The sequence below is a fragment of the Sparus aurata genome, chromosome 6 (assembly GCF_900880675.1).
Source record: "Sparus aurata chromosome 6, fSpaAur1.1, whole genome shotgun sequence".
NCBI classification, from domain to species: domain Eukaryota; kingdom Metazoa; phylum Chordata; class Actinopteri; order Spariformes; family Sparidae; genus Sparus; species Sparus aurata.
This window is the reverse complement of record NC_044192.1, coordinates 37,700,233-37,726,666: the sequence shown is the minus strand read 5'-3', so window position 1 is coordinate 37,726,666 and position 26,434 is coordinate 37,700,233. Positions and strand designations below refer to the sequence as shown.

The window sequence follows — 26,434 nt, the reverse complement described above, 5'->3', positions numbered from 1 at the left end:
GCTTCTTTAGCAAGGCAGTGGTCGTCTAAGAGGTGTGTTTGGGGTCATTATCATGTTGCAATGCTGCCCTGCGGCCCAGTTTCTGAAGGGAGGGGATCATGCTCTGCTTCAGTGTGTCACAGTACATGTTGGCATTCATGGTTCCCTCAATGAGCCGTAGCTCCCCAGTGCCAGCAGCACTCATGCAGCCTCAGACCATGATACTCCCACCAGCATGCTTGACTGTATGCAAGACACACTTGTCTTTGTACCCCTCACCTGGTTGTCGCCACACACGCTTGACACCATCTGAACCAAATAAGTTTATCTTGGTCTCATCAGACCACAGGACAGGTTCCAGTAATCCATGTCCTTAGTCTGCTTGTCTTCAGCAAACTGTTTGAAGGTTTTCTTGTGCATCATCTTTAGAAGAGGCTTCCTTCTGGGACGAAAGCCATGCAGACCAATTTGATACAGTGTGCGGCGTATGGTCTGAGCACTGACAGCCTGACTCCCACCCTTTCAACCTCTGCAGCAGTGCTGGCAGCACTCATACGTCTATTTTCCAAAGACAACCTCTGGATATGATGCTGAGCAGGTGCACTCAACTTCTTTGGTCGACCATGGCAAGGCCAGTTCTGAGTGGGACCTGTCCTGTTAAACCGCTGTCTGGTCTTGGCCACCATGCTGCAGCTCAGTTTCAGGGTGCTGGCAATCTTCTTATAGCTTAGGCCATCTTTTGCAGAGCAACAATTCTTTTTTTGAGTTCCTCAGAGAGTTCTTTGCAATGAGGTGCCATGTTGAGTGTCCAGTGACTAGTATGAGAGTGTGAGAGGGATGACACCAAATTTAATACACCTGAGACCAGGTCACATGACACCAGGGAGGGAAAATGGCTAATTGGGCCCAATTTGGACATTTTCACTTAGGCGTGTACTCACTTTTGTTGCCAGTGGTTTAGGCATTAATGGCTGTGTGTTGAGTTTTTTTGAGGGGACAGTAAATTTACACTGTTATACAAGCTGCACACTGACTACTTTACATTGTATCAAAGTGTCATTTCTTCAGTTTTGTCCCATGAAAAGATATAATAAAATATTTGCAGAAATGTCAGGGGTGTACTCACTTTTGTGAGATACTGTAGATATGTACTCCTCAACTGAGGTGTAGGATGTAAGAAATCTGACTGATGCAGTCCTGTTTAAGATGTTTTGATACCGCAAATGGGTTTCCTGCAGGAGTGCAATTTCCACTTCTTCTTTTTAAGAGAGGTAAGGATCTTCTTTCTCTTCATTGGATGATGAATGCCTCGTACATTCAAAGTACAGAGCTCGATACTGGGAGTTGCCGTGATTTGATTAAATGAGATGTATTTGAAGATATCCTAAGTTGTTCGCCCTCATCACTGTTACACATTTATCATCATTCAAAATCATCATCCACCCTATCTTTGAGCACTGAAAATAATACTCTAATGGGACTAAGCGTGTAGGTGTACTTGGACAAAACTTAGGACCTGGGAGCCTGTGCGCCCTCTCCAGCTTTACACGGCCCGCTTCTAGCTGCAGGGGCAGGGGAATCCAGGTCTCCATTAACTTAGTTGCTTTTGTCCCTTCGAGCATTTCCTGTAGGCCGATGATCCTGAGGTTTTTGGTTTGCCTTTTTTTTTCTAATCCTGAAGGCACTCTGTGAATTCGTTTACCGTTTTTCTCCAGAGCTAGCAGGTGCTGCTCGGCATCAGTTGAAGCACTTTCTACCACCAAATTCCTCTGCTCTGCCTCGCTGACTCGATCTGTGACTTCTTTTAAACTCTGAGAGATATTTGTGTTGATGTCATGCAACATCTTTTCTAACTTCTCGTCCATCATAGCAGTGATGTTGCTGTCATTACCTCAAGAGCTTTAGTCAAACTGGAGTCAGGAGCCAGGTAACAGCTAACACTAGAGCTGCTAGTTTGGCAACACCATCTTGTGGGGACGCTTCTGGTGTATCTTTCATTTTTTTTTAAGGTGTTTAGGAGCTATTTTGCTCGGTTGGCTCCAGAATTGATCTAAGGACACCACCTGGAGTAATTGCTCCCCATTTACTTTGAGTCTTATTGCTGACAGGAGTATTAAAAGCAATATTGCAGGATAGTGTGCCAGAGACCCAGCGAAACATGGCTACTCAGGTGTTTGCATCACCAGAAATCACGATTTTCTTGTTGATGAACTTTCACCCTAGTGTAACGCTCAACATCAATATAGAAATGGAGAGAATGGAATGGGAAATTATTAATTCTACACTGCTCAAAAAAGATTAAGGGAACACTTTAATCTCACATCGGATCTTGATGATTAAATCATTCAAGTTGAAAATCTCTACTGATGTACTGATTATACTTTGTAAAATTAGTTGAGAACAAAAAGACATGAAGGTCAATGGAAATGAAAATCATCAACCCGCTGAGGGCTGGATTCAAATTCACACCGAAAAATCTAAGTAAAACATTGAAATCAAAGACTGATCCAATTTGCAGGATTTTCACTGCAACTCATAGTGTGACTCAGTAGTGTGTAGTCTATAGAACCAAGGCTCCAATGGCAGCCCTGCCTAATCTGGTCTTCTCTTGCAAATGCCAATCCAGCTGCATGGTGCTGGGCTATGAACACAGGTCCCACTAGACGTCAGGCCCTCATGCCACCCTCATGGAGTCTGTTCTTGACAGTTTGGTCAGAAACGTGTATACCAGTAACCCGCTGGAGGTCATGTTGTAGGGCTCTGGACGGGCTCCTCCTGTTCCAGTAGAAAATACTGGTTCTGCTGTTGGGTTGTTGCCCTTCTTTAGCCCTTTCCAACTCTCCCCATGTAATGCCAGTCCCCTGGTATCTCCTGATGCGCTTGAGATTGTGTTGGGAGACACGGCAAACCTTCTTGCAACTGCATGTATGGATGTGCCTTCCTGGAGGAGCTAGACTACCTGTGCGATCTAATTGGGCTGCAGTTACTGCCTCATGCTATCAGTAGTGACAAGGACACCAGCAGAACAAAAACAAGAGAAGAATCAGTCAGGAAGGAGAAGGGGAGAGCAATGGTCTGTGGCCATCACATGCAAATACATTCACTTTTGGGGGTTGTTTTGCTTTTTCCTTTCCATTGCACCAGTTGTCACGTTCATTTGCACCAAAGCAGGTGATTTGATTCAAAATGCTTCCAAAATGGACAGATGGATATCCCTGAAGTTTAACTGACTTGGTTTTATACTGTGACGATTAAGCGTTCCCTTAATTTTTTTTAGTAGTGTGTCATGTAGGCAGTGGCCAGAACATCTGTCCCTATGGCTTTCCAACTGAAATAATAGATGGCAAATAAGAGCTGTTTTTGGTTTGAAAGACTCATTTTATATTGTAGATAAAGTTTACATGCAAAGGGAGCTGACAGCTGTCTTAATGATATTAATGTGTATGTAAACAGTCTCAGTGTTACTCTGTTCCACTCCCTGCCAGGACCTGGTGGTGACCGCTGCCTTTGCCTTCCTTTGGCTTGTGTCTTCCTCAGCCTGGGCCCAAGGTCTGACTGATGTTAAATGGGCCACTAACCCAGATAACCTTGTGGAGTCCTGCAAAGATATCTGTAAACCAGGAGTGTCTCCTTCCATGGGCCGCCTCAATGCCTCTGTGGTAAGTAGGTCCACGACTGATATATCAGCCAATAAATGGCCTTTCAAATATCAAATCAGATATATTGGTGTCAGTAAATATGTTGTCAAATAAACACTGATATCAAACCTTTGTTTTTGTAGATTATCCTAAACATCTTTTTCTGCATTACAATTTGTAATTATTAAATTCCTAGTTAAGTTTATTGCTTCAGTAGACTGATGTAATTTTGTACAGTAAATTGAATTCTTAAACTGCAAAATATCCCGCCTTTGTAACACATAAATCAAAAGTGTTTGATAGTCACTTTTGATGTATTATTGCAAAAAAAATTAATATTAACCTATATATTGATATCAGAGTTTTTCACTCCCTAATATCAGTATCCACATCTCCAAAAAATTGAGTATCGTTCTGGCTCTTGTAGTGAGTCTTGATAAAATTGTGCTGCAGACCATTTACCTGCTTAAGAGACCACCACATCCCAGAGTGGCCATACTGCTTCTGTAGAGCAAATCGTGTTTTATTAAACTTTTATGTTCCAGGGTTTAGGAGAGCACCAGAGACGTCATAAACTGTTCTGTTCCCAGCTGGTTTGGGAAAAAACAGGACACATGTAGTTACACATTGCAGTTTGAACTTTTGAACCTAAGTAACAAGATGTGGGAACTGTTTTGTCCTAGATGTCATCACTCCATCCAATCAGCTGTGTTTACCAAGGAAACAGGAGTTTTATTTAAATACTTAAAAAATGTGCTCATTGCACCTCAAAGGCACAACCCTTTTACTTCCACCAGGGAAGTTATGTTTTCCCCCATGTCCGTTTGCTGGTTGGTTGGTTTGTCAGCAGAATTACACAAAAAACTACAGAACAGATTTCCATGAAACTTGGATGGAGGATTAGTCTCTTGGCTGTCGTGTTTGATATTGGATTAAGTTTGATTGAATTACAGGAGACTGTTGGGTAATGCTGTTCTGAGTGCCATTCTGGACATACAATTATCCTGCATTAAAATTGTTGAATGCACAGCCTAACAACTGAAAGAAGTCTGAGTGACATAATTGATTTCAGTAGACTAAAACCTAGAGTCATTCTTTTTGATAAGACAAATGAACTTTCTTGCTGCTGATTGTTTGTAGGTAGTTCCATGCATAACTGCTTCACCCAAATCTGAGATAGATCAGAGAAGCACCTACTAACAACCATTCCACTTCCTATTGGAGGGTGGCTGACAGTAGCTTGTGATTGTGTATCAGTGCAGTCAGTGCCCTCTGGTGTAAGAGATAAAAATGCACGTTCCCCTGCATTGCTAGAATTCGGTTGGAGTTAACCATGTGGAATGCATTTTAGATGCACTTTATAATGAAGTTGTAATCTTTCAGTAGCATTTTTGTTTTCTGCTATTAGCTGCACTATTTGAGTTCTAATGAATGTCATTTAAGGTTAGTTTGATTATTCAGTTTATTCAGTTATGAAAACAAAGAGAGGCAGAAAAAAATCAGCCAATGAAAATCTTTCTCTGCTCATTAACATTTCTCCCCCAAAACTACAGAGTGCTCCTTTAAGATCACAAATGTTCAAATCCAGAGTTAATTTCGAATAGTATAGTGTGTTTGATAGCATTACCAGGAGTGGTGGTGTTGAGCAGGGTATGAATGCAACAGATCAACATGATAATGTAGGAAGATTAGAAAAACTTTTAAGCTTATGGCCCTACTGCACTGGAACACAAAGGGTGAAGACATCATTTCATGAATATAATGAATCTGATGAAACTACATCACAAAATGTCCTCACCAGGTACCATTTTAATAATTACGCCATCTTCACTTTATCAACACAGCCTGAACAGCGTAGCTTTGAAAGTACAATGTGAGCATTATTTGTTGTCACTAATTATGTCATTTGTTTGTCTGTCTACAGATTTTTGGCTTTTTGAACTTGATCCTGTGGGCTGGTAACTGCTGGTTCATTTACAAGGAAACTCCTTTCCACAAGGATCCCAACCCTCCAGCTACAATGGAGGAAGGAGGGGCCCCTGGGCCCTAGTCACATCACTGAGGGTCCCTGAGCATAGCCCTATACCCACAGCTGACATGCTTTGTGCCCAACACTGTTCTCTAATGATAACCTGCCCCCCCCACCCCCCATTTCACAGAAATGAACCCAGTCCCCAATGACCAAGCAGCACTAAATGTTCCTTAATCTTGTCAAAATCTGTCGACTCCCAATCCCTGCCTGCGTGCCTTACAAACTAAGTGCAAATACACACTAAAATGCATAAACACTATATACTACAAGAAATACTGTGAATGTAATTACCTAAAACTGTGTTCAGAACCCACAGTGCATTTGCTTCCACATTGGCACATTGTGCCCGCTGGATATGATGAAATTGTGATGTAAGACAGAAGAGTCTCTACTTGTCCTCAGCCAGGGAAAAGGCAACAGATTCACAAAAGTTGAAATCAAACAGCTCTCGCATCCAGTAAAAGCCAGTGTGGCCATTAGAAATAACATTCAGAGGGAGTTCAGACCTGGTATCAGCATCCTCCCTGAATGATCCGATCACAAGTGGAAAAGTCTGCTCACGCCTGACATGTGCCTTGGGTGATGTGATCTCATTTCCCCACTCAATATGCATATTTACATGTACATCAAAGGAACAAACAGTTATAATATTCTTTTACACATAGAAAGAAATTTCCTATAGACAAAGAGAAATGTCATGTTTGACATTTGCTGCATTTACAAGAGGATTAGTTAGCCAAATAGTTACACATGTTTTCTAAACAGTGTTTCACAAGGTTTATGAGTTTTTCTTGAAACTCAGCAACTCAAAAAATTGAGCAATTTCTTTAAGGGAGTCTATGGAATCAGTGTAAACGGTGTGTTCAAACAGCTGCTAAATGTTGGCAGGTAAGACTTAAGCACTGTAGACACTGAAGCAGACAGACTGGTAAAGCCATGCTGCCACAAACTGACACTTTTCACAAGGAGACAAACAACTTCATGTTCTGATTTAATGCTCAATTTACAAGAAGGTGTGAATCATGTGCATACACAATGATAAAACAGCATGGTCACATGTGGCACAGAACACCTCCTTTTTGAGTGATAGGATCTCGAAAACTCCTCACAGCGTCTTGCGGCTGTTCACACCTGCATGCAGAGCTGACCACTTTTGATCGGATCACTCAGGAAACATGTTGACACGAGGTCTGACCAGGACCTCAGAAGCAAACTTGTTACATGGGAGCAAATGCACACCTGGAGTTCTCTCTGTCCAGTAAGGGCCTGTTCAGTTTCCATTATGTATGTGGAATCTGCTACAATACAGATTCCACATACTGTAATCCTAACTATGTCAGTAATTTCAATTTCAATAGATTAGCCCGAAGGTTAAAATATACTGAGTGCTCCTCTTCCTCCAGTTGAAGCAGTGGCTGATTCCAGAGCCCCGTTGTATAAACAGACATGCCTATAGAATCCCCTCTCCTTTTCTGATCTGATCTGATCTCTGCCTCAGAGGCACATGACCATCTAATGATTAGATTCAGCCATGCCATTCCTGCACCAATATTCAAATCTACTGACACACACTGAAATGAACTTCACGCATGTTTCAACACACAGTGATTTCTTGCGCCGACTGTTGATGGCAGAAAGAATACATACTGTAAGTAACACTGTAAATGACACTACAATCTATTGGACTTCTGTATACTTTAGGCGGGTAAGCAGAGACTTTAACTTTCAAATTATCGTTATGAGTGTTTTTTGTCACTCGCTGTTTTGTTTATTTTCAGCCTGTATCCAGGACAAGGCAGGCTCTCTACATGTTTACTCCAGTAGCTCTTGTACATGAGTTCACAGTGGAAGTGACTGACAGACATAAGGCCAAACCAAGTTTTGTTTCCTTTTTGATCAGAATGTTACATTCACACTAATCAATAACACTAAGACTCATCCTTGTCTGACCTATCTTTGCATCTAAGATGGCGTGCGGTGACATTATTTATAAACGGTTATATGTATTTTTATCTACATTAATTGGTCCATTGCATATTTTTAAAAACAATGTTGGGTTTCTGTTTGTATTTCCTTATGGAAACATGTCAGTGTGCAGCTTCTCTTTGATTTTTTTTTTTGTAACATTGTCACATTTGCTGTTGAATTTCTGTACCTCTGAGTAGCCTTAGGCTTAATCTTGTGATGATCAATAGTTCAAGTAACTAAAGTGGCAAAATGCAATTGCCAAAGTGATGTAATCCTGCTGTATGTCTTTATGACTCCTGCCCAGAGTTCTGCTCCTGATCCAACTTTACAGCCAGTGCCATGCATTACAAGGTTTTGTATTGAACTTCAACTGTTCTCTGCTGATGATAATTTGTCAATAGTTGCATTGCACTAAGAGAGATTTAATGATCTTTATGAAGTAAATGTTGATTTGATTTGAGTTATTGGGCCATGTGGGCAGCTGTTTAATTTCATCACCACTTCCTCTGTAGGGAATAAATGAGGGGCTGTTTGAGTCACAATAAGTAAAGTAATATATTTTCCACATCATATTGAAATTAGACACATATTAAACAAGATGCTTTATCAATTTTAAAAGCTAAATCTTAGTTTAATTAGAACACAGTGACATGTGGATGTTTATGTAATGAGACGTTATCTATTTTATGCCTTGTTTGTGCATGTGTCAAACATGAGAGCTGCAACTGCTGAATTCTGTCTCCTTTCTTAATTACATGAGTGTATGAATTAGTACGTCTGTACTTATTTATCAACAATCCTAATGGTTTACAGAATTTACAAGCCACTGTGCAGAATTTTTTACGTGTGATTGTAGAATCTTTATTATCAGTCTGCCAAAGTATCTTTATTACACTAACACTGAATTGTGCTAGATTCTGTAATTCTGCAGTTCTATACATTAAAAGTTAAATTAAATTAAAAATTAAATTTATCATTGGACCACTTTGATAGGACAGATGGAGTTGGGAGTCACTGCCATAGAGGTACATGTGGTTATGATGTATTCATTCTTGAGCCCAGCTCTCTTCTGTTTTAAAGGGGTGCGATATCGTTTTGGAGAAGTAGTTTGAACTCTAAATATTTACAATATTAATGATGTAATAATAAAACCTTTTATCCATAAGTGAATAAACATGCTGGTCTCAGAGTAAAATAAGGTCCCAGAAAACTGTTTGAAACTGGAAAGGTGGCAGGGTCTGCCACGTATAAATGAAGTAAACGGTATAAATTGTGTTGTCCTCTAAGGTCAGTTTGTCTATTCAGTTTATTTAGTCATTAAGATGAAGAGTTTGTTTATGTAGTTTGTTTAGGCAGGAAAAAAAATCAGCCAGTGAGGATCGTTCTCTTCTTATTAAGTATCTAAAAATGAACTGAAACATTTATTTGATACCACAGTGGGACATGCCTTTGTTAGAAATATGCAATGTTAGACTTGTGTAACACACAGAATGAACTGAAGGAAAGTTGATGACAGTGAGGACTCCTTGGTTTTAATTGGAAATCTACTTATTCCTCCACCAAGACCCTGGCCATTGCAATCATCACACAAAGTACAATCAACTCGATACACATCTGAAGGGGGCAGTGTTTGTACTGTGTCTCTCCACTTCAGCTCAGCAAGAAGACACTGTCCAGGAAAACACAAAGGGGGAACTTAGGACTAAAACTGTACCTTTGTAAGGTACTTGATTTTTTTAGACTACTGACACTTCAGCTGAACTCTCTAAAGCATTCATGCAGAGAATGAGGACTGTGGATTTTGTCACCCTTGTCTTAAATTGGAATCACATTAGGGAGGCCTGACTTTTGGAACTTCCTCTTTAGCAATTAAAAAAACGCTGTTGGATCGTATGCCACCAATATTTAAGTACAACTCCCTTCACATCTCCAACAAGATTGAACATGTATTCATTCCCACTTACTGTATACAACTGTTTTTTTATCCAATTCGGTATGTATTGTATTAGTATGAGTTGGATGATTCCATTTCAATATGCGTTGTATTAATGTTACTGAAGCAAAATATGCAATCGTCAGTGGACATCATCAGTGGTCTATATACCCAAGCTTTGGGGTTACTGATCTTTTAACTTGACCACAGGGCCATAAAGTTGTTCCTGCTGTATGTGATGGATGTAGTTCTGCTGCCTGTTTGAGAAGACACGATTGGCAAATTTGATCACATGTTAGGATGCATTTCTCTACTATTTAGTTCAAAGTCAGGGATCAATCCACAAATATTTAATCCAAGCCGTTATCATATAATCCAACTCAAAATCCAACATTGTTCATCAGCATGTTTAGGAAACACACTCTCTTCAAATCAATGTGACATTTTGTTCCTACTGACAGGGGCACCTGTTTTTTCTGAGTTTGATATGATTTAGGCTATTTGCTGACGATGCAAGACAACAGAGGCATACACAGTGTACCTGTGGTGTATAGTTACATCACATCTTCATGGCAAATCGTGTATGTGTCGCAGCACATCTCTGACTAGCTGTGTGAGTCTTAACCACTTAGAGGGATTAGGGAAGAGCAAGGTGTGTTCACGTGTCAGGACTTGTGACTTCTGATCGCCATTTAAGAAAATGCTCTCCCTGCTTCCCTCTTCCATTTAACATATGTATTTTTGTAGCAGAACATGGCTTTGAAAAAACTATGCAGCTTTGAGGATTGTGAGCAAAGTCCTTAATGTACTCAAATCTAGACACAATTCTGGTGGAGCCTCAGTGTAGATCAGTGTTTCCAAATTAATTATATATCACTCAATGATCGGTTAGGTTTAAAGTTGACTAATCAATTAATTAATTATTCTTTGCGACTCTAGCCTCAGCAAAAATGGTGAATGCTGAACCAGCAGAGGAAAGCAAGCTGCTTTACTGGGGCCTTACAGGCCCACGAAAGTTATGTATGTGAGTCAACTGAATTCATACACATAAATAGAGTTATGTTCAATCAAATAATATTTAAAATATCAAAAACACTCAGCAAACCTGGGGCCATGTAGGATTCCAGGACAAAAATGCCTGTTGTATTTCACAAACTTGTGCTTTAAAAATGTCTTTTCAAATCAATTTCAGATCCCTAGGCATTGGAGAGCAATGTATGGAGCCACTCTAAAACAAGACTCCAGCTACTTCAGTTGTTTAGGAGAATGCTGTTTTGCTGTGAAGCTCCAGAATTCTTTAGTGAACTACAAAATTTCACTGACTTTCCATCAGCATTTGGATGAGTGAGGAAAAAAAAAGATTGCTGTTAAGCAGCCTGATTTTCTCTTAACAGCGCACACAGTGGACGCTCTTGGTGAAGCGTCTTTGTTTTCACTAAAAGCCTTTTCTGGACTTCGACAGAAGACGGGATGTTTAGAATCCCATTGTTGCAGTAAGCGATATATGAAAAATCTCATAGTGTAGAAAGTGTTGTCCTGGTACAAAATGCACTTTGCAGTCTACCATTGTCTTCTTTCATGTTCCCCTCTGTCCTTCGCAGGCTGTGAGAAGACCTTCATCACCTTCAGTGCCCTGTTCTCCCACAATCGCACTCACTTCAGAGAAACGGGCCACTTCACCTGCACCTACCCAGGCTGTGACAAGACGTATGACAAGGCCTGTCGTCTCAAAATCCATATGAGAAGTCACACTGGTAAGATGATATTAGGTTACAGTGTCTGTAATAGTGTTGCAAGGTAAACCGATGCTAGAAAGGTACAGCGGTACCCAGCCGTTAAAAACAATACTTTTTCACGTTTTATCAGTATCGGTACTTTATGAACTTTGTGCAACAGCAGGGCAGCGTGTCTGTGTGCAGCCTCTCTCTGCTTCCTCACTGCCTGCAGACAGAGTGGGCGTGGTTTCACAGTGACAGTCACAGAGCAGAGCGACACAGAAGGGTTGGCTCCCTTGGTCATTACTGATTTCAAACATCGTTTACAGATGGGCTTTGTGGAGTCCGTGGGCTTGCCCTTACTGTCGGAAACGTAAGCGAAATATTTCCATATTTCGCTCCGTGCGTCTGCCTTTTCAACAAGCCTAGGACAGTCGGCAGGAGCACTCATGCCACTTTCAGCTGACAGACATGCAGACTTGTTCAAAGAGTTCAAAGAGCTGCAGGTTAGCGATAAATAGCAAACTTTTTTCACTATCAGAGTTGCACGAGGCAGTCAGGGGTGAAGCTAACTGTTTAACAGTCCTATGTGGTTCCACACATCTCTGTATGCAAACACAACGTTCACACTGGAAACATGAACTTTACCAGAACATGCGCTGGTGTTTTACAAGTATGCTGATCAACAACACCACTTATACATTATATTTTTAAGTCAATCAGTACTAGTAATATAATCATAGCATGTACATTTTTGTCAATAATTTATAATATATATTGTAATTTATATTGTTAGAAAATGGTCTGATTAGAGCACAGACATCCACCAGGTCTGACCATTTGTGTTGTACTTTAGTGCACTAATGTAGTTTGCAGGCAAATAATCCAGGATTTGAACTTTATTAACATGAAATGCAAATTGCAAATTTCCCCTTTGTGGGACGAATAAAGTATTATCTTATTTAATGAATTGCCAGACTTGCAGTTAATGTCATTTATGTTTATTATTTCTATGCTGAATAAAATTGTAGTTAATGTGCTGTTAATTTCTACTACAAGCACTGAGCTTTTAATGGAAAATAAGGTTATTTAATAATCTCTGAGAGCAAACAAGACAAAAGACCAAAACAAGAAGACGCTTGTCTTCTTGGATACAGAAGCTATAAAGCTCAGCAGCTTTTAGAAAATATATATTTTATTTTGACTTTTGAAGTGTTTTAATTAATAAAAAGAAATAAAATCATTTTAAGCTCCACATTCTGTCATCTGATATTTTAATTACTTTTGATGATGTTATAGTTTTTCACCGTGGTATCGTTTCAGTATCGGTATCGAGATATTTTAGGCAGGTATCGTACCGAAGTCGGAATTTTGGTATCATGACAATACCAGTCTGTAATGTTGCTGAAACATCCACTGTTGGTTCAGGAGGAACGATCTTATCATCTTTAACCGACCAAACAGTGAAAAGTTGCTGTGTTTTAAACCTGTTTTTCTAAGTTTCACAATGGTGAGTATTCAGTCCACAGAGATGTTTAAGGCCATATATCTTGAAGTGTAAGTCATTCCTCAATCACATGATGTTGTGAATGTGTTGCTCTCTGTTCACTCATTTCAAGATGAGAGCAGCTGTTCATACAGCATATTTTCAATACCTTATAATTATGAAACGATTAACTGAAATCTCAGGAAATGTCTGCCCGAATCCTCCAAACTGAACCCACTCTAAAGGAAGTTTGCAGTCGACATTGGTCTCGGCAGATAAAAGTGAGCCAGCTAGCAGAAAGCACAGAATGTGATCAGCTGATTGCTCTTAGTGATACAGGTCTTACTGTGGCTTGCAAAAGTATTCACCGCCCTTGAACTTTTCCACATTTTGTCACGTTTTGATCACAAATGTAAGTGTATTTTATTGGGATTTTATGTGATAGACCAACACAAAGTGTTTAATTTTTTTTTTACAGTTAAAAAACAGACAAGTGTGGTGTGCAAAAGTATTCACCCCCCTTTACTCTGATACCCGTGAATAAAATCCAGTGCAACCAGTTGCCTTCAGAAGTCACCTAATTAGTAAATTGAGTCCACCTGTGTGTAATCTATTCTCAGTGTAAATACAGCTGTTTCTGTGAGGTTTGCTAGAGAACATTAGTGAACAAACGGCATCATGAGGCCCAAGGAACACACCAGAGAGGTCATGGATAAAGTTGTGAAGAAGTTTAAAGCATGGCTAGGATATGAAAAAATATCCCAAGCTTTGAACATCTCACAGAGCACTGTTCAGTCATCACCTGAAAATAGAAAGAGTATGGCACAACTGCAAACCTACCAAGACATGGCCGTCCACCTAAACTGACAGGCCGGGCAAGGAGAGCATTGATCAGAGAAGCAGCCAAGAGGCCCATGATAACTCTGGAGGAGCTGCAGAGATCCACAGCTCAGGTGGGAGAATCTGTGCACAGGACAACTATTAGTCATGCACACAAATCAGGCCTTTATGGAAGAGTGGCAAGAAGAGAGCCATTGTTGAAACAAAGTCATGCAGTTTGCCACAAGCCATGTGGGGGCACAACAAACATGTGGAGGAAGGTGCTCTGGTCAGATGAGACCAAAATTGAAGTTTTTGGCCTAAATGCAAAACGCTATGTGTGGCAGAACACATACACTGCACATCACCCTGAACACACCATCCCCACTGTGAAACATGGTGGTGGCAGCATCATGCTGCGGGGATGCCTTTCTTCAGCAGGGACAAGGAAGCTGGTCTGAGTTGATTGGAAGATGGACGGAGCCAAATACAGGACAATTCGGAAGAAAACCCGGTAGAGTCTGCAAAAGACTTGAGACTGGGGTGGAGTTTCATCTTCCAGCAGGACAACGAGCCTAAACATACAGCCAGAGCTACAATGGAATGGTTTAGATCAAAGCATATTCATGTGTTAGAATGGCTCAGTCAAAGTCCAGACCTAAATCCAATTCGGAATCTCTGGCAAGACTTGAAAATTGCTGTTCACAGACACTCTCCATCCAATCAGACTAAACTTGAGCTATTTTGCAAGGAAGAATGGGCAAATATTTCAGTCTCTATATGTTCATCGCTGGTAGAGACTTACCCCAAAAGACTTCTAGCTGTCATTGTAGCAAAAGGTGGTTCTAAAAAGTATTGACTAAGGGGGGTTAATACTTTTGCACACCACACTTTTCTGTTTTTTATTTGTAAAAAAAAATGTAAAACAATGTATCAATTTCCTTCCACTTCACAATTATGCACCACTTTGTGTTGAACTATCACATAAAATCCCAATAAAATACATTTACATTTGTGGTTAAAATGTGACAAAATGTGGAAAAGTTCAAGCGGGGTGAATATTTTTGCAAGGCACTGTAGATCCTGTGCACTGGTATACAGACTTCTAAATAAACTTTAACATTTCTGTTTCCAGGTGAGAGGCCTTTTGTGTGTGACTCGGAGGGCTGTGGCTGGTCCTTCACCAGCATGTCTAAGTTACTCCGTCATAAACGGTAGGAGCTTATTATCAGATGCTTTCCCCTTTTGTATTAACAGGGTGATACTGTCAATGAATGTCAGTTCAAGTAGAGCTAGCCTGGCTGAAGACGCTGTTCTCAGCTTTTGTGGTCCATACACCAGATTTTGTATCTTGTCATGCATAATGTTACAGTGGTGTTGATGCAGCTCTTCCTCAGGTACCTCTGATACCTCAGGTGCAAAGTAACGTACCTATTCTGTCAGCCTTTTTAGCAATTAACTTCACCTTGCTGCTATGGTTTTACCTAACCGATGAAATTTAAGGTGTTGAAAACCAAAAGGACGTGAAGATTTTGCAGGTTTGGGTTCCCATTACATACACACATCGTCTCAGTTTTGATGTAGGGCATTTTTTTTCTCAAGTGTCTATCTGTCCTCCTGTGCAATCTCTTGAGTTTATACATGTCTTACTGACAACAGTCTCCTTCTCTGTGTTCATCAGGAAACATGATGATGACCGTCGCTTTGTCTGTACAGAGGAGGGTTGTGGGAAATCCTTCACCCGTGCAGAACACCTCAAAGGTCACAGTATCACCCATCTGGGCACGAAGCCCTTCCAGTGCCATGCAGAAGGTATGGGAGAAAGTCACTGGATATGCAACTATTTGATAAGTGAACAGAGAGACTGCTTTCTTTTTCTTTCAGTTAGCAAAAAAAATAATTGTAACTTGTGTGATTTGTCTCCTTCCATTCTTCAGGTTGTAATGCAAAGTTCTCAGCTCGCAGCAGCCTGTACATCCACTCCAAGAAACATAAGCAGGATGCCAGCACCCTGCGGACCCGCTGTCCTGTGGCTAACTGCTCCAAGCACTTCTCCTCCCGCAGCAGCCTTAAGAGCCACATGCTCAAACATCACCACCTCAGCCCTGGTCAGTAACCATCACTGTGGCCCCTGACCCAGAAATAATGCACTTAGTGGAGTTTTTTGACTGGGGGGATTTAAAACTACTAAATTTTCCTTACTATCCAGTGTGGTGCAACTTATAGGTTGCTAATTTATGTCTTTGTGCAAATTCATGATATGCTTCATGGTGCTAAAATAAAATAAACTCCAGGACAGATGTATGGCGCGTGTGACTGTTTGACTGAGGGAGAGTTCCGTGACAAATACATGTTTTAAACAATGTAAGACCAGCAAGTTTTGAAATTAGACTATATTACTATGTTTACTTGCCAATACTTGAGTTCACTAATGATGAAACCCATAAACATTCAGCAATCCCATGTAGCAAGGCTAAGCTCACAAAGGCATACAAACATATTTTGCCGTTGAAGCCGTTTGTTCTGGTGGGTCACAGCCAGTAAGTGGCCAGTCTGTAGATACGTAAATGAAGATGACTTTTCCTCTTCAAACTCTTTGTGATAATTTATTGTTGTGGCTTAATCAAGGTGGAGTTAGTATCAGCTTTAGGATCATTGTTAGTGGAGTAAAGAAGTGTTTGGTTTTGTTGGTATAAAACGATTTCACTAAACTTTATATAATAATTAATTTCACTACAGATTTCTGAGAAAATGTACTATGTTACAACTCTGAAACCTTCCCCTCTCCATCCCAGATGTTCTTAGCCAGATGGAGACCACGCCCACCCTGACCCCCAGCAGCGAGCTCATCAGCTCCACCCCAACAACAGTTGCAGGACCTGGTATTGCCGGGGGCGACCAGCTTACCAACTTGGACCTCAGCTCTCTTTTTTCTGCTGTGCCTGGAGGCAATGTGCCCACAACTGGCATTGGAGTGGGAATTCCCGTTGGTGGGAGCAGCTCCAGTGGCACTTTCACCATGGACCTCTCCCTGGTCAGCTCAGGCATCCTCACCGTCGACCCTTCCTCAGTCAGCACTGCCCTAGGCACCGGTACTAGCACAACGTTGGCCAAAGTTGTGGACCCTCTTATCCTGGCAGCCAGTGCTGACATGGGCCGCCACCATGGTCTGGAAGGAGCAGTGGGTGACGTCCTCCCCCCACGGGGTACTCTTAATCTGGATGATGTGCAGACAGTTACCCCAGAGGCCCTAGGGACCCTCACAGCCCTCACTATGCAGGGTGCTGGTGCCTCTGTGGACCCCACTCTACAGCACCCACTCAGCTCCTCCAGTACCCTGAGCGTGGAGCCCACAGCCACCCTGGCAGTTGCCCCTGTTGCCGAGCTGCTGGCCTCACCCTCAAAGGTGGTGGATGTTGGGGGCTCAGGGGGATCGGGGCCTCTTTTGAGCTGTGTGGATGTGCTGGGGACTCAAGAGGGAGGAAAAGTTCTCACTCAGTTTGTGTTTCCCAGTCACAACAGCAGCTTCAACCCACAGAAGGAGCAGGAACTCAATGCAGTGTCACCAAGTAGCTTCCTGGTGAGTCTTTTAAAGGGAAACACCACCACTTTACACACAAGTTTCCAGGTCTTGGGGAGTCTGGTCTTCAGTGTCTCCAGAAGGAGTCGTGTAAAGTGTGTATATATATATATATATATATATATATATATATATATATATATATATATATAATATATATATATATATATATATATATATATATATATATATATATATATATATATATATATATATATATATATATATATATATACACATTTATGTATTTATTTATTTATTAAAAACTGTGTTAAAGGAATGTGATGCTAAATTTACCCACTTCTTCTAAGGATATGCACATTCGTCTTTGTATTCAGTGTTTGAAAGTATCTACTTTTTATGAAATGGCACAAATATCTGCTGTTAGCAGCTTGACTTTTGTTTTAGATTCTTCCATGGCTTTGTTTAACTTGGTACTCGTGTGTGTCAGGAGAGTGGAGGCTCTGCCAGGACTGACTACAGAGCCATCCAGCTTGCCAAGAAGAAGAAGCAAAGAGGTCCCTCAGCCTCCCCTGGTGAGCTAAATGTTGACCAATGTTAGACTTTAGTTTCATGCTCCTCATGGTACACTAGCAAGTGACGGCCATGTTTTCTACATCTAATCCAGGAAGTTCAGCATCGAGTCAGAGAAGAACCAAAGGAGCGAAGACTGCCATGGCCCCTGCATCGACAGCTCCCTCTGGTGCTCGTTATGGAGAAGGAGCGGCAGCAGCTAATGGGGGTCTGACTCTGCGTGACCCCGTCACTGGGGCCCAGTATGTCCAAATTCAGCTGCTGCAGGTGAAACCTCCAACACTTTATTACAATGCAATTTGTTTCCCAGCAGCACTGTGTGTACATCTGATTTAGCTGCATCACTTAAGAGAGAAAATAATATGAGAAGCATTTTCCAAATGGAATGATTGTGACTGCACTGAGTAATATTTTGAAAGACATACTGATCAGAGTGTGTATACGTAGGATGACCCAGCCAGTGATGGTGACCTGGCCTTCCAGCTGAGCTCACAATCCTCCAGCTCCCACTCTCAGCTCACTGCTGACCTGCCTGTCAACATTTTACAGGTGACCGAAGTTTTCATTTACCAATTCTGATGCCCCTTATGTATATTAACATTGTGTCACTAGATTTAATGAGGAGTCACAAAACTGCATCTAGTGATGTAGTAAGGTAATTCTTCCCAGCAAAGTAAGCTGTGGCACAGTGTACTTTCGATCCTATTCCATTCACAAAAGTGAACTCAGACACTGTGAAACTGTAATAATAATTCAGCTCTGATGGAATAGAACTGAGCTCTGACTGTCTACTCACAGGAACCTTCAGTGATGACGGAGGACGACAACGGCTCCGACAACTCTCAGTTCACAGGAAGCACAATCAATCTTCAGGACTTGGAGTGACCGCCACAGAATACCTGCAGTTCAGAGACTTGCTGCAGTGATGGACTTCTTCACTGTCCACAGTTTACAGCAACAAACTAACTCTGAGATGTTGAACTCCGTCAGACATTTGCTTTGTCTTTTCCCGGGACATGTTAGACATGTGATTAAAGTTTGGGGTGGGGGTAGACATGAGTCCAAATAATGCACCTTGGGAAGAATAGATGAGGTTTAATTGTTCAGAAGATAATTATGTGTTTTGTCCATTTTGTACCAAAATCAAGCCTGAGAGTGTTCCAATGTCAGATACACATGTGAGACCCTCTGTGTCCTATGGGTTTTGACAGTATTGGTGTTTATTCCATGGTGCCACATTGCCACTCATGGACACACAGTATGCTGTCTGCGCTCCAGTTGCCTTACAGACACCTCACACTGTGCATTCCTCCTCCGGCCAGTTATCTGCTTTCTGTGTTGCTATTTTGTTTTATATTTTAGTTGATTTATTTTTCTATGGCAGCAGTAAGTCCATGTTGAAAATATGCCTGTTAATGTCTTTATACACAGTCTGTAATAAGTTACTTCCTTCTTGTAATTATTATTGTATCTGTTTATTTATTATTAAGCTGTGGGTTTATAGAATGGCAGAGCCAAACACAGAAGAATTAAAGAATGACCCCAAAGCACAATCAGAAGAGCTTAAGGGTTGGCCTTCATTTGACCTGTTCCCTTAGAAGAGAAATGCTTTGAACAAGCTAATATTATGAGGATTCAAACGATTCACAAAGGTTCATGAGAGATGAAGACTCAGACACACCTATGGCTTACGTTGAGATGGTTTATAAAACAAGATCTTATAGGAGCAAAATAACAGCATGTCTGTCTGCACTGATGTTGCCAATCTAATCTTCATGAGTCTTCCCAAATGCCCAAATTATATCTTGCAGCTTCAGGAAGCAGTGCTTCATAGCAAGGGGGATGATGCAGAGGCTCTCCCCTCTAGCCAGAGGACTAAAGGGACATATCTTCAGTAGCTTTGGAAAGAGACCATGAGAAGATTGCTCGTAGAGAAATTGTCACTATCCTTAACGTCTGTACAAGTTACGAATGACCTCCTATTGTATGGAGACAGAATGACCAGGGAGAATCATATTTTTCCATGACAGATCCCCTCTTTTTGATTGTGAGATCAACACTAATCTTGCCAAATTTCTATTTAGGTTAGGGAAGGGTTACATTAGGGTTAATAACATTTTAACATCTTCACACAGTTCAGCATACAGAAATTGTGGTATATTTCAAAACATTTAGACCATTTTGGAAAAGTATCACCCATATAATCTAATAGTATGTCCTAGGAGTTCTGCCTCTGAGCCCAACTGGACCTGCAATGCAATGAAAAAAGTCTAGCAACACTAAAGAGTATTGAAGGGATAACAAGCAGAGTTCCTGAGACATACAGACTTCCTGACAAGAAGCCAAAAGTCCCACTTTCAATTCGAAGAGAAATGGAACAAAAAGACCTCTTGTGGTAACTTATCTAGCTGAGCAGAACGTTGTTGAGGGTGACGCATAAAACTACTCTTTTAAATCTTTCAAAACAAAGAGAATACATATTCTTGGCAATTATGAAATTACTGTTTATGTTGTGATTATTTCCAACACTCATATAGAACACTGCCTATATTTGATTCTTAGGCAAACACTGATTAATACAGTAGAGTAACACATCCTAATCATCTAGGTTTCTTAAGGCATATTATTAAATTTACCATGCTAAAATAGATGCAGGGATGCAGACTGGCTTCTCTTAAGCTCATGCGCTTTGCATGCGTCGAGTGGGCCACTACCTCGGAGAAGTTACTAGCATCACAAGATAGCATGATGTCGTCTGCTGCAATTCCCTGAATTGATCTTATTTATCATACATTGCTGTCAAATTTTACTATGAGAAATGAATAAACATCATTCATAAAATATAGCTGTAAACATTAGAAAAAATTATGAGTGACGTTATTACTAAATATCAACATTTTTTAATGAGATTGGATTAAAATCATTTTAACCATAAAATAGAAATTGTTATAGTACTGTAAACTTGAGAAAAAAATAGAGAATGATACCACACAGTGACGTTCTTAGTCTGTGTGTCAATTCAACTAATCGCAACAATTCTTTGTCATCAGTTAACACCTCATCAGTTTGGTAACCTGGGGGAATACATACCTCAGGGGACTCAGGATCATGATCATATCTCACTTGCTTCATTATTTGCATATCTGACGCATCATTATTTACTATGGTGTTAAAATGACTAAAATCACCACCTATTCCCTGAAAGCATAGTGAGGTATTGTTTAGATTTTGTGCTAAGACTGGTGGAACAATAATGTACTTGTGTTTGAACTATAACAAAGGATCTTGTACTGAACCATGGTTGGGCTTCTGTTAGTGCTTCCGTCAACATGGAAGGAGTGTCAGGTTGTGGCACACAGTCTGAATTTGAATTCTCTGTTTTGTGCAATTAGTCTGTGCCAACGTTAAATACAGCCTGTGTCGAAATCCCATTGCAATAAATGATTGTAAATGATTTATTAATGATCTTAATAACATCTTGTCGTTTGCCTCTGGTGGCAGGTAGTGTTAGTTTACCTCTTCCACCGTCTCCTCCACCATTTGTAGATACGTGGAATGTTTAAATCTATTGAGACGATAGGCAGGTGAATAACAGTCATCAGCTTCTTCCTCCATTCTGGCAGCTAAATTATTCCAATTAACAATCAATAATCAGCTTTTAGAACATAGGAGAATGTATGGATGTTGGTATATTTTGACAGAGCCAACAGTTACTAAGATTCCTTTCTTGTGTATAGTCTAACATTAATTCACCAGCAGCATTGACTTCTTTTTAACCTGGCTGCTGTTTGTCCTGCTTGTTTGGGTCTTACAGTAGGATGTGTTTTCTGTGCTGTACCCCTATGCTCTTAACTGATGAGAAGAACATGCAGCTTTGTGGGTTTCGAGGGTCTCTTGGATAGTTTGCTGACCAATATTTATTGACTATAACACAAATTGAATGTACAATGGAGTGTGGAAGTGTATGTAAGTGGTGTGGGAGTGTGCTTGTATGCAATGTCAAATGTGGGGTGCATGTTGTCTGGTGCAGAACAGAACAGAACAAAACAAAACAAATCAGCAGTAGCAGCAGCAGGGTGTCGATCCTGAGGAAGAGATAGAGGACTTGAACCAGCAGGCTTAAATCAGCTGAAGAGCCAGGCACAGGTGCTCCCAATCAGCCATCCACTGCAACCTGCAACACACAGACACAGCCACACCCACTACACACAGACACACCGACTAGTCACAGGACACAGCCACACCCCCTACACACAGGACAGAGCCATGGGCTGAGGGCCGTAACAGTTATGATTAGGGGATGCTTCGAAACAGCTATTCATGTTGCATCATCTGTTAAAAGGACAGTCAATGATTACCCTCCCCCATCTCTCTTGTCTCTATCAAGGGATGAGACCAAAACATGTTTAACAGTCATTTCTGTATTTGTATCAGTGTTTGTGGTCTCCTTGCCTCTTTCTGTGTCTTTTATGTCGTCAACTGTTGAGTGTGTGGTGCATCTTACATCCTCTCTCTGTTCTGAGATCATTATCTCAGTGACATTCGTTTGCACATGTGGTGCTGGATTGGCACCTAGCTCACTGGATTGAATACGAGAGCCCTCATACTTGCTGTGAGACTTGTCTGTTGTCTCACTCTCTGTTTCCTGACCTGGAGCCCCAGGGTCACCTTGCTCCGCCTCATGGCAGAGTCTGATCAGCAGGAGAAGAAGAAGGCTTTTTAGCCCTCTCTTAGAGAAATGTTTGATGTTCTGATTTAAGAGCACAGTAAGTACTTCCTGTTTTGAGCTCCAACAAATGGAATGAAACCTGCACAATTTTTTTTTTGTTTTTACAGCTATGCATAATCAAACATTTGGCACTAGCCTGGCAGTGGCACATGAAAATTAAAAGTTGTGCAAGCTTCTCTCAACCTAATCAAGACAGGCTTCTCATGGCCCATCGTATGAATTGGACATAACCAAACTAATGGAGCACAACCATTATATAGATGAAAAAAGTCCTGCCTACATCATTCACTACTGCATAGGCAGCTTGTTGTGTGTTATCAGACAGACAAGAGGAAAAGCCATCAGTATACAATATCAGATCAGAATTTGGTATTGGTGTCTGCATGCAATCTGGTCTGGGAGCTGTGCTGGTTTCAATCACTACGTTACAGTCATGTTCAACTTTAAAATCTATGTGAGGGAGAAATGTGGCTGGATTTAGAGGTGGTGAGCGTTTTACAGTGATGTGTGGGCTTGACAAAATGATTGCTTCATTACCTGACTGACGTGAAGCTGACATGTGTTGTCTAGCAGAAATGCTCAAAATGTGTAGCACTGAATGTAGAACACGTACAACACTGGCCAGTACAACAGGAGCAGATTTATCGATCATGATTGGAACAGCGGCCACCGACCTCATGACATGCCCAGAACAACAGGAGAAAGCCTGGACGAGTAACATGCAACAGGTCTGAAAAAAAAATTACCCGTGTTTTTTCACCAAAATGCCAGAGACAGAACTGTCCCATTCACAGACATTGAGGTTATATTTCTTTGTGTAGTGGGGAGGGCCCATTTGTCAGGGCTCTTGAGTGGCCTTCAGATCCTGGCAGGCAGTCTTCATGTTTTCATTCCACTGCACATCAGAGAGGGTGGATTATGCTGGTCAGAAGTTTCACTCTTGCAGGAGAGAACAGCCGCTGACCATCTCTCAACACATGACCCAGATAGGTGACCTCTGGCTGACAATAATGCAATTTTTGTAAAGAGCTTTTGTGGCCGCACTCAGCCAGTCTTTTCAACAACAAAACAATCAATGTGGCAGGCCTCTTTAGATAGAGACTCAATCAACAAATCATCCGCGTATTGCAACAGAGCACTTCCACCAGAGAAGATCAATTCCTGCAGATCACCTCTCAACACTACAGTATGTACTTTGGGACTATCAACGAAGCCCTGTGGCAAGCGGGTCCAGGTCAGGTGCCGGCCTTTAAATGTGAACGCAAACAGATACTGGCAATCTGGATCAGGGCAGTTGCTAGGAATTCTGGGCCCCCTGAAAGAATATCGGTGTGGGCCCCTCTACCCCATTCATTGCCACCTTCAATTTTCTTGTTTTTCAGTATTCTTGACGGTGCCTGGTGTAATACAGCCAATTTGTTTCCTTTTTTTACGATTAACAACTTAACAAGTCAGAGTGTTATTATGTAAATTATGTATAATTAGTTGTCTTATTCTCATTTCACTGATTTGCAACACGTTATTACACCTCTGATTGCAAATACATTTTCAATTAACCACTCAACAAATAGGTAGTGGGTCACTAATAAACTAAAACAGCCAACCAGTGTCTACATCACTCACTCACCATCAAAGGCATCATTGGACTGCTGGGCTGAGCGACTGCTGTGGGGTCAAACTCAGATGAAGCAGCCACTGCTGATTCTAGTGCAGCAGAGCATAAAGGTTTATTGTTCCATTATATATATTGTAAACATTATATGTTATGTTTCATGGAGAAACTGATGCAGAACTAACCTATTCTTGGACAAAATCTAAATGGGCTTCTTAGTACCATAGCTCGAGGTGGACAGCTTCACTTTCCCAGGCAAAAAATATTCTTAAACCATTCAAAAGTCAGTGTAAACTGTCCACAACTCTAAATAGTCTTTTTTACTTTGTTGTTGTCAGCTATTATGGTGTCTTTTATTTTATACTGCTATGAAAACAAACAAATCTTTGAACATTTAACTTTTTTGTATTTAGGCTATTCAAATGTCCCACTAATACACATTTTACAAGACCACATTGAACACATCATGATAACGTAACTGACCTTCGTCAGATGGTCATAATTACTGAGTAGAACTTGAATGCGTCATAATACAATTCAATGCAGCCTCTGAATGGGCGCATACTGGAGCACTGTCCGACAGTGATATGTGTGAAACACACAGTCACTGTAGTAGCCCCTAGTAACGTTCAGTTATAGCTACTCTAGGAACCGTTGCTCTACAATGAACTGGCGACTTGTCCAGAGTGTAGCGCGGCCAGATGACAGCTAACGTAGGCTCCAGCCTGCGCCCCGTCAAGGGTAATGTTACAGACATTAAATTAATGAACAAGTAGGCTAATTGTTTCAGCCGCCCTCGGTAGTTTACTCTCACCCAGCGCCGTCGTATAGGGGGGAAAGGTGATGACAATTCTAAGGGCCCACAGCCCGCTATAGGGCCCACACACAGCCCCCAGTAGCCTCTATGACAAAATGGTTATGCATACACTGAACTAATATATATTCATACGAATGAATATGAATTAAAACAAAGAAACAGTCATATAATATTCTAATTTTAATTATTTCAATAACCCCCTTGGTCCCTTCTTAAAAAATGGTTTGGTCCACACCGCGGTTCGTTCTTCCCATGGTTCTTCCTCATCGGAAATAAGTGAGCGCGAGCGAACTCCAGCAGGGTTGGATGCCCACCAAAAAGCACAAGTCCGGACACCAGAAGAGAGTTGAGAAGGAGGCCAGGAGTAGAAGCAGCAGAGCAGGGGCCCAGGACATCAAAAACGTAGTTTCTAAGAATGGTGAGAGTCTCACCATTCTTAGAAACTACGTTCTGGCCTTCTTCTCAACTCTCTTCCGGTGTCCGGACTTGTGCTTTTTGGTGGGCATCCAACCCTGCTGGAGTTCGCTCGCGCTCCCTTAGAATTGTCATCACCTTTCCCCCCTATACGACGGCGCTGATCTGGATGCAACAGGATTGAACAGAAAAGCATAACAGAAATCAGTGACTGTGTGGTAGTGTGAGAGAGTTTGTTAATTTTAACATAAACAATCCATCTCTCAAGGCTGTAAATGGGTGTTTGTCCGAAAAAGCCTGTATCATAGAATGGCATGTTGTCACCATCTCACTGACTCGTTTTGGTTCAAAGCCTGCAGTTAAAGCAACAGTGACCTGTGGCCGAATAAACCATTTCCTGGATTAACGTGGTTGTTTTTTCAGACAATTTGATAGACAAAGCAAACCCTGAAGGACCTCTCAGTGGAAAGTGTTCACTGATCAAATGATTTTGTGTATTTATTTACATATGAATAGCACACACGTTTGTATTCTTCTAAAGCAGTGGTCCCCAACCACTGGGCCGCGGATCGTTTGGAAACGGGCCGCAGAGAAAGAATAAATACATTATTTTATTTCCGTTATATTGACGATCATACTCGGAAAGTTGTTTTATTTTGAAAAATGGATTCTCTTTGGACAACATCTCTTCCTCTTGGCGCGCTTGACACGTACCTGTTTCAGTCACGGACCGGTATATCCTAAAAAAATTAAGCTAGCTGAGATTAGTGGAAAACAAACGTCTTCGGAGAGCTACTTTGCAAGGAGGGAAGGAGAGTAGCAGGAGCGGAGAACACGGAAGCGGAGGAGAGAGACGAGTTTGAGAGAGTGTGTCACACAGAGAGTTTGCAGAAGCAGCATACTTTCTTTCTTTATTTATTTTTGTTTGTTTGTTTGTTTTGTATAGTGTGTGTGTCTATGTCTGAGTTTTGTGTCTCGGGTACTAGGTCTGGGAGAGTAGTTGCGGGGGGCCGGCCGACGGCCTGTTCAGGTCCGGTATACTGTACTTTTGCTCTGCTTCTTCCTGGCTGATGTGCCAGGGATTAGTTGGTTTCTTTTTTTGAGGTTGTGTGGTGCTGGGAGTCTGAGGAAGATAGGGTGGTGAAAATGGTGAGAGCCGAAGAGGAATTTCGAGTTAT

General features: G+C 41.3%; 2 protein-coding genes across 2 annotated transcripts in view; both read left to right on the top strand.

Annotated features, from left to right (window-relative positions):
* The window catches only part of LOC115583211 (synaptophysin-like protein 1), a 33,832-nt gene extending 25,444 nt beyond the window's left edge, over positions 1-8,388 (top strand). The window contains exons 5-6 of the mRNA XM_030419791.1: positions 3,465-3,638; positions 5,542-8,388. Of these exons, the coding sequence (XP_030275651.1) occupies positions 3,465-3,638; positions 5,542-5,667 (300 nt within the window). The 3' untranslated portion in view covers positions 5,668-8,388. The remainder of the gene's footprint in view (positions 1-3,464; positions 3,639-5,541) is intronic.
* Positions 8,389-11,081: 2,693 nt separating this feature from the next.
* On the top strand, positions 11,082-19,243 carry LOC115583953 (zinc finger protein ZXDC-like). The gene is made up of 9 exons (XM_030421237.1): positions 11,082-11,304; positions 14,706-14,784; positions 15,252-15,382; positions 15,508-15,678; positions 16,366-17,150; positions 17,602-17,686; positions 17,779-17,951; positions 18,132-18,233; positions 18,483-19,243. The coding sequence occupies exons 1-9, from the start codon at positions 11,097-11,099 to the stop codon at positions 18,567-18,569; spliced, it is 1,821 nt and encodes a 606-aa protein (XP_030277097.1). The 5' UTR covers positions 11,082-11,096; the 3' UTR covers positions 18,570-19,243.
* The last annotated feature ends 7,191 nt before the right edge of the window (positions 19,244-26,434 follow it).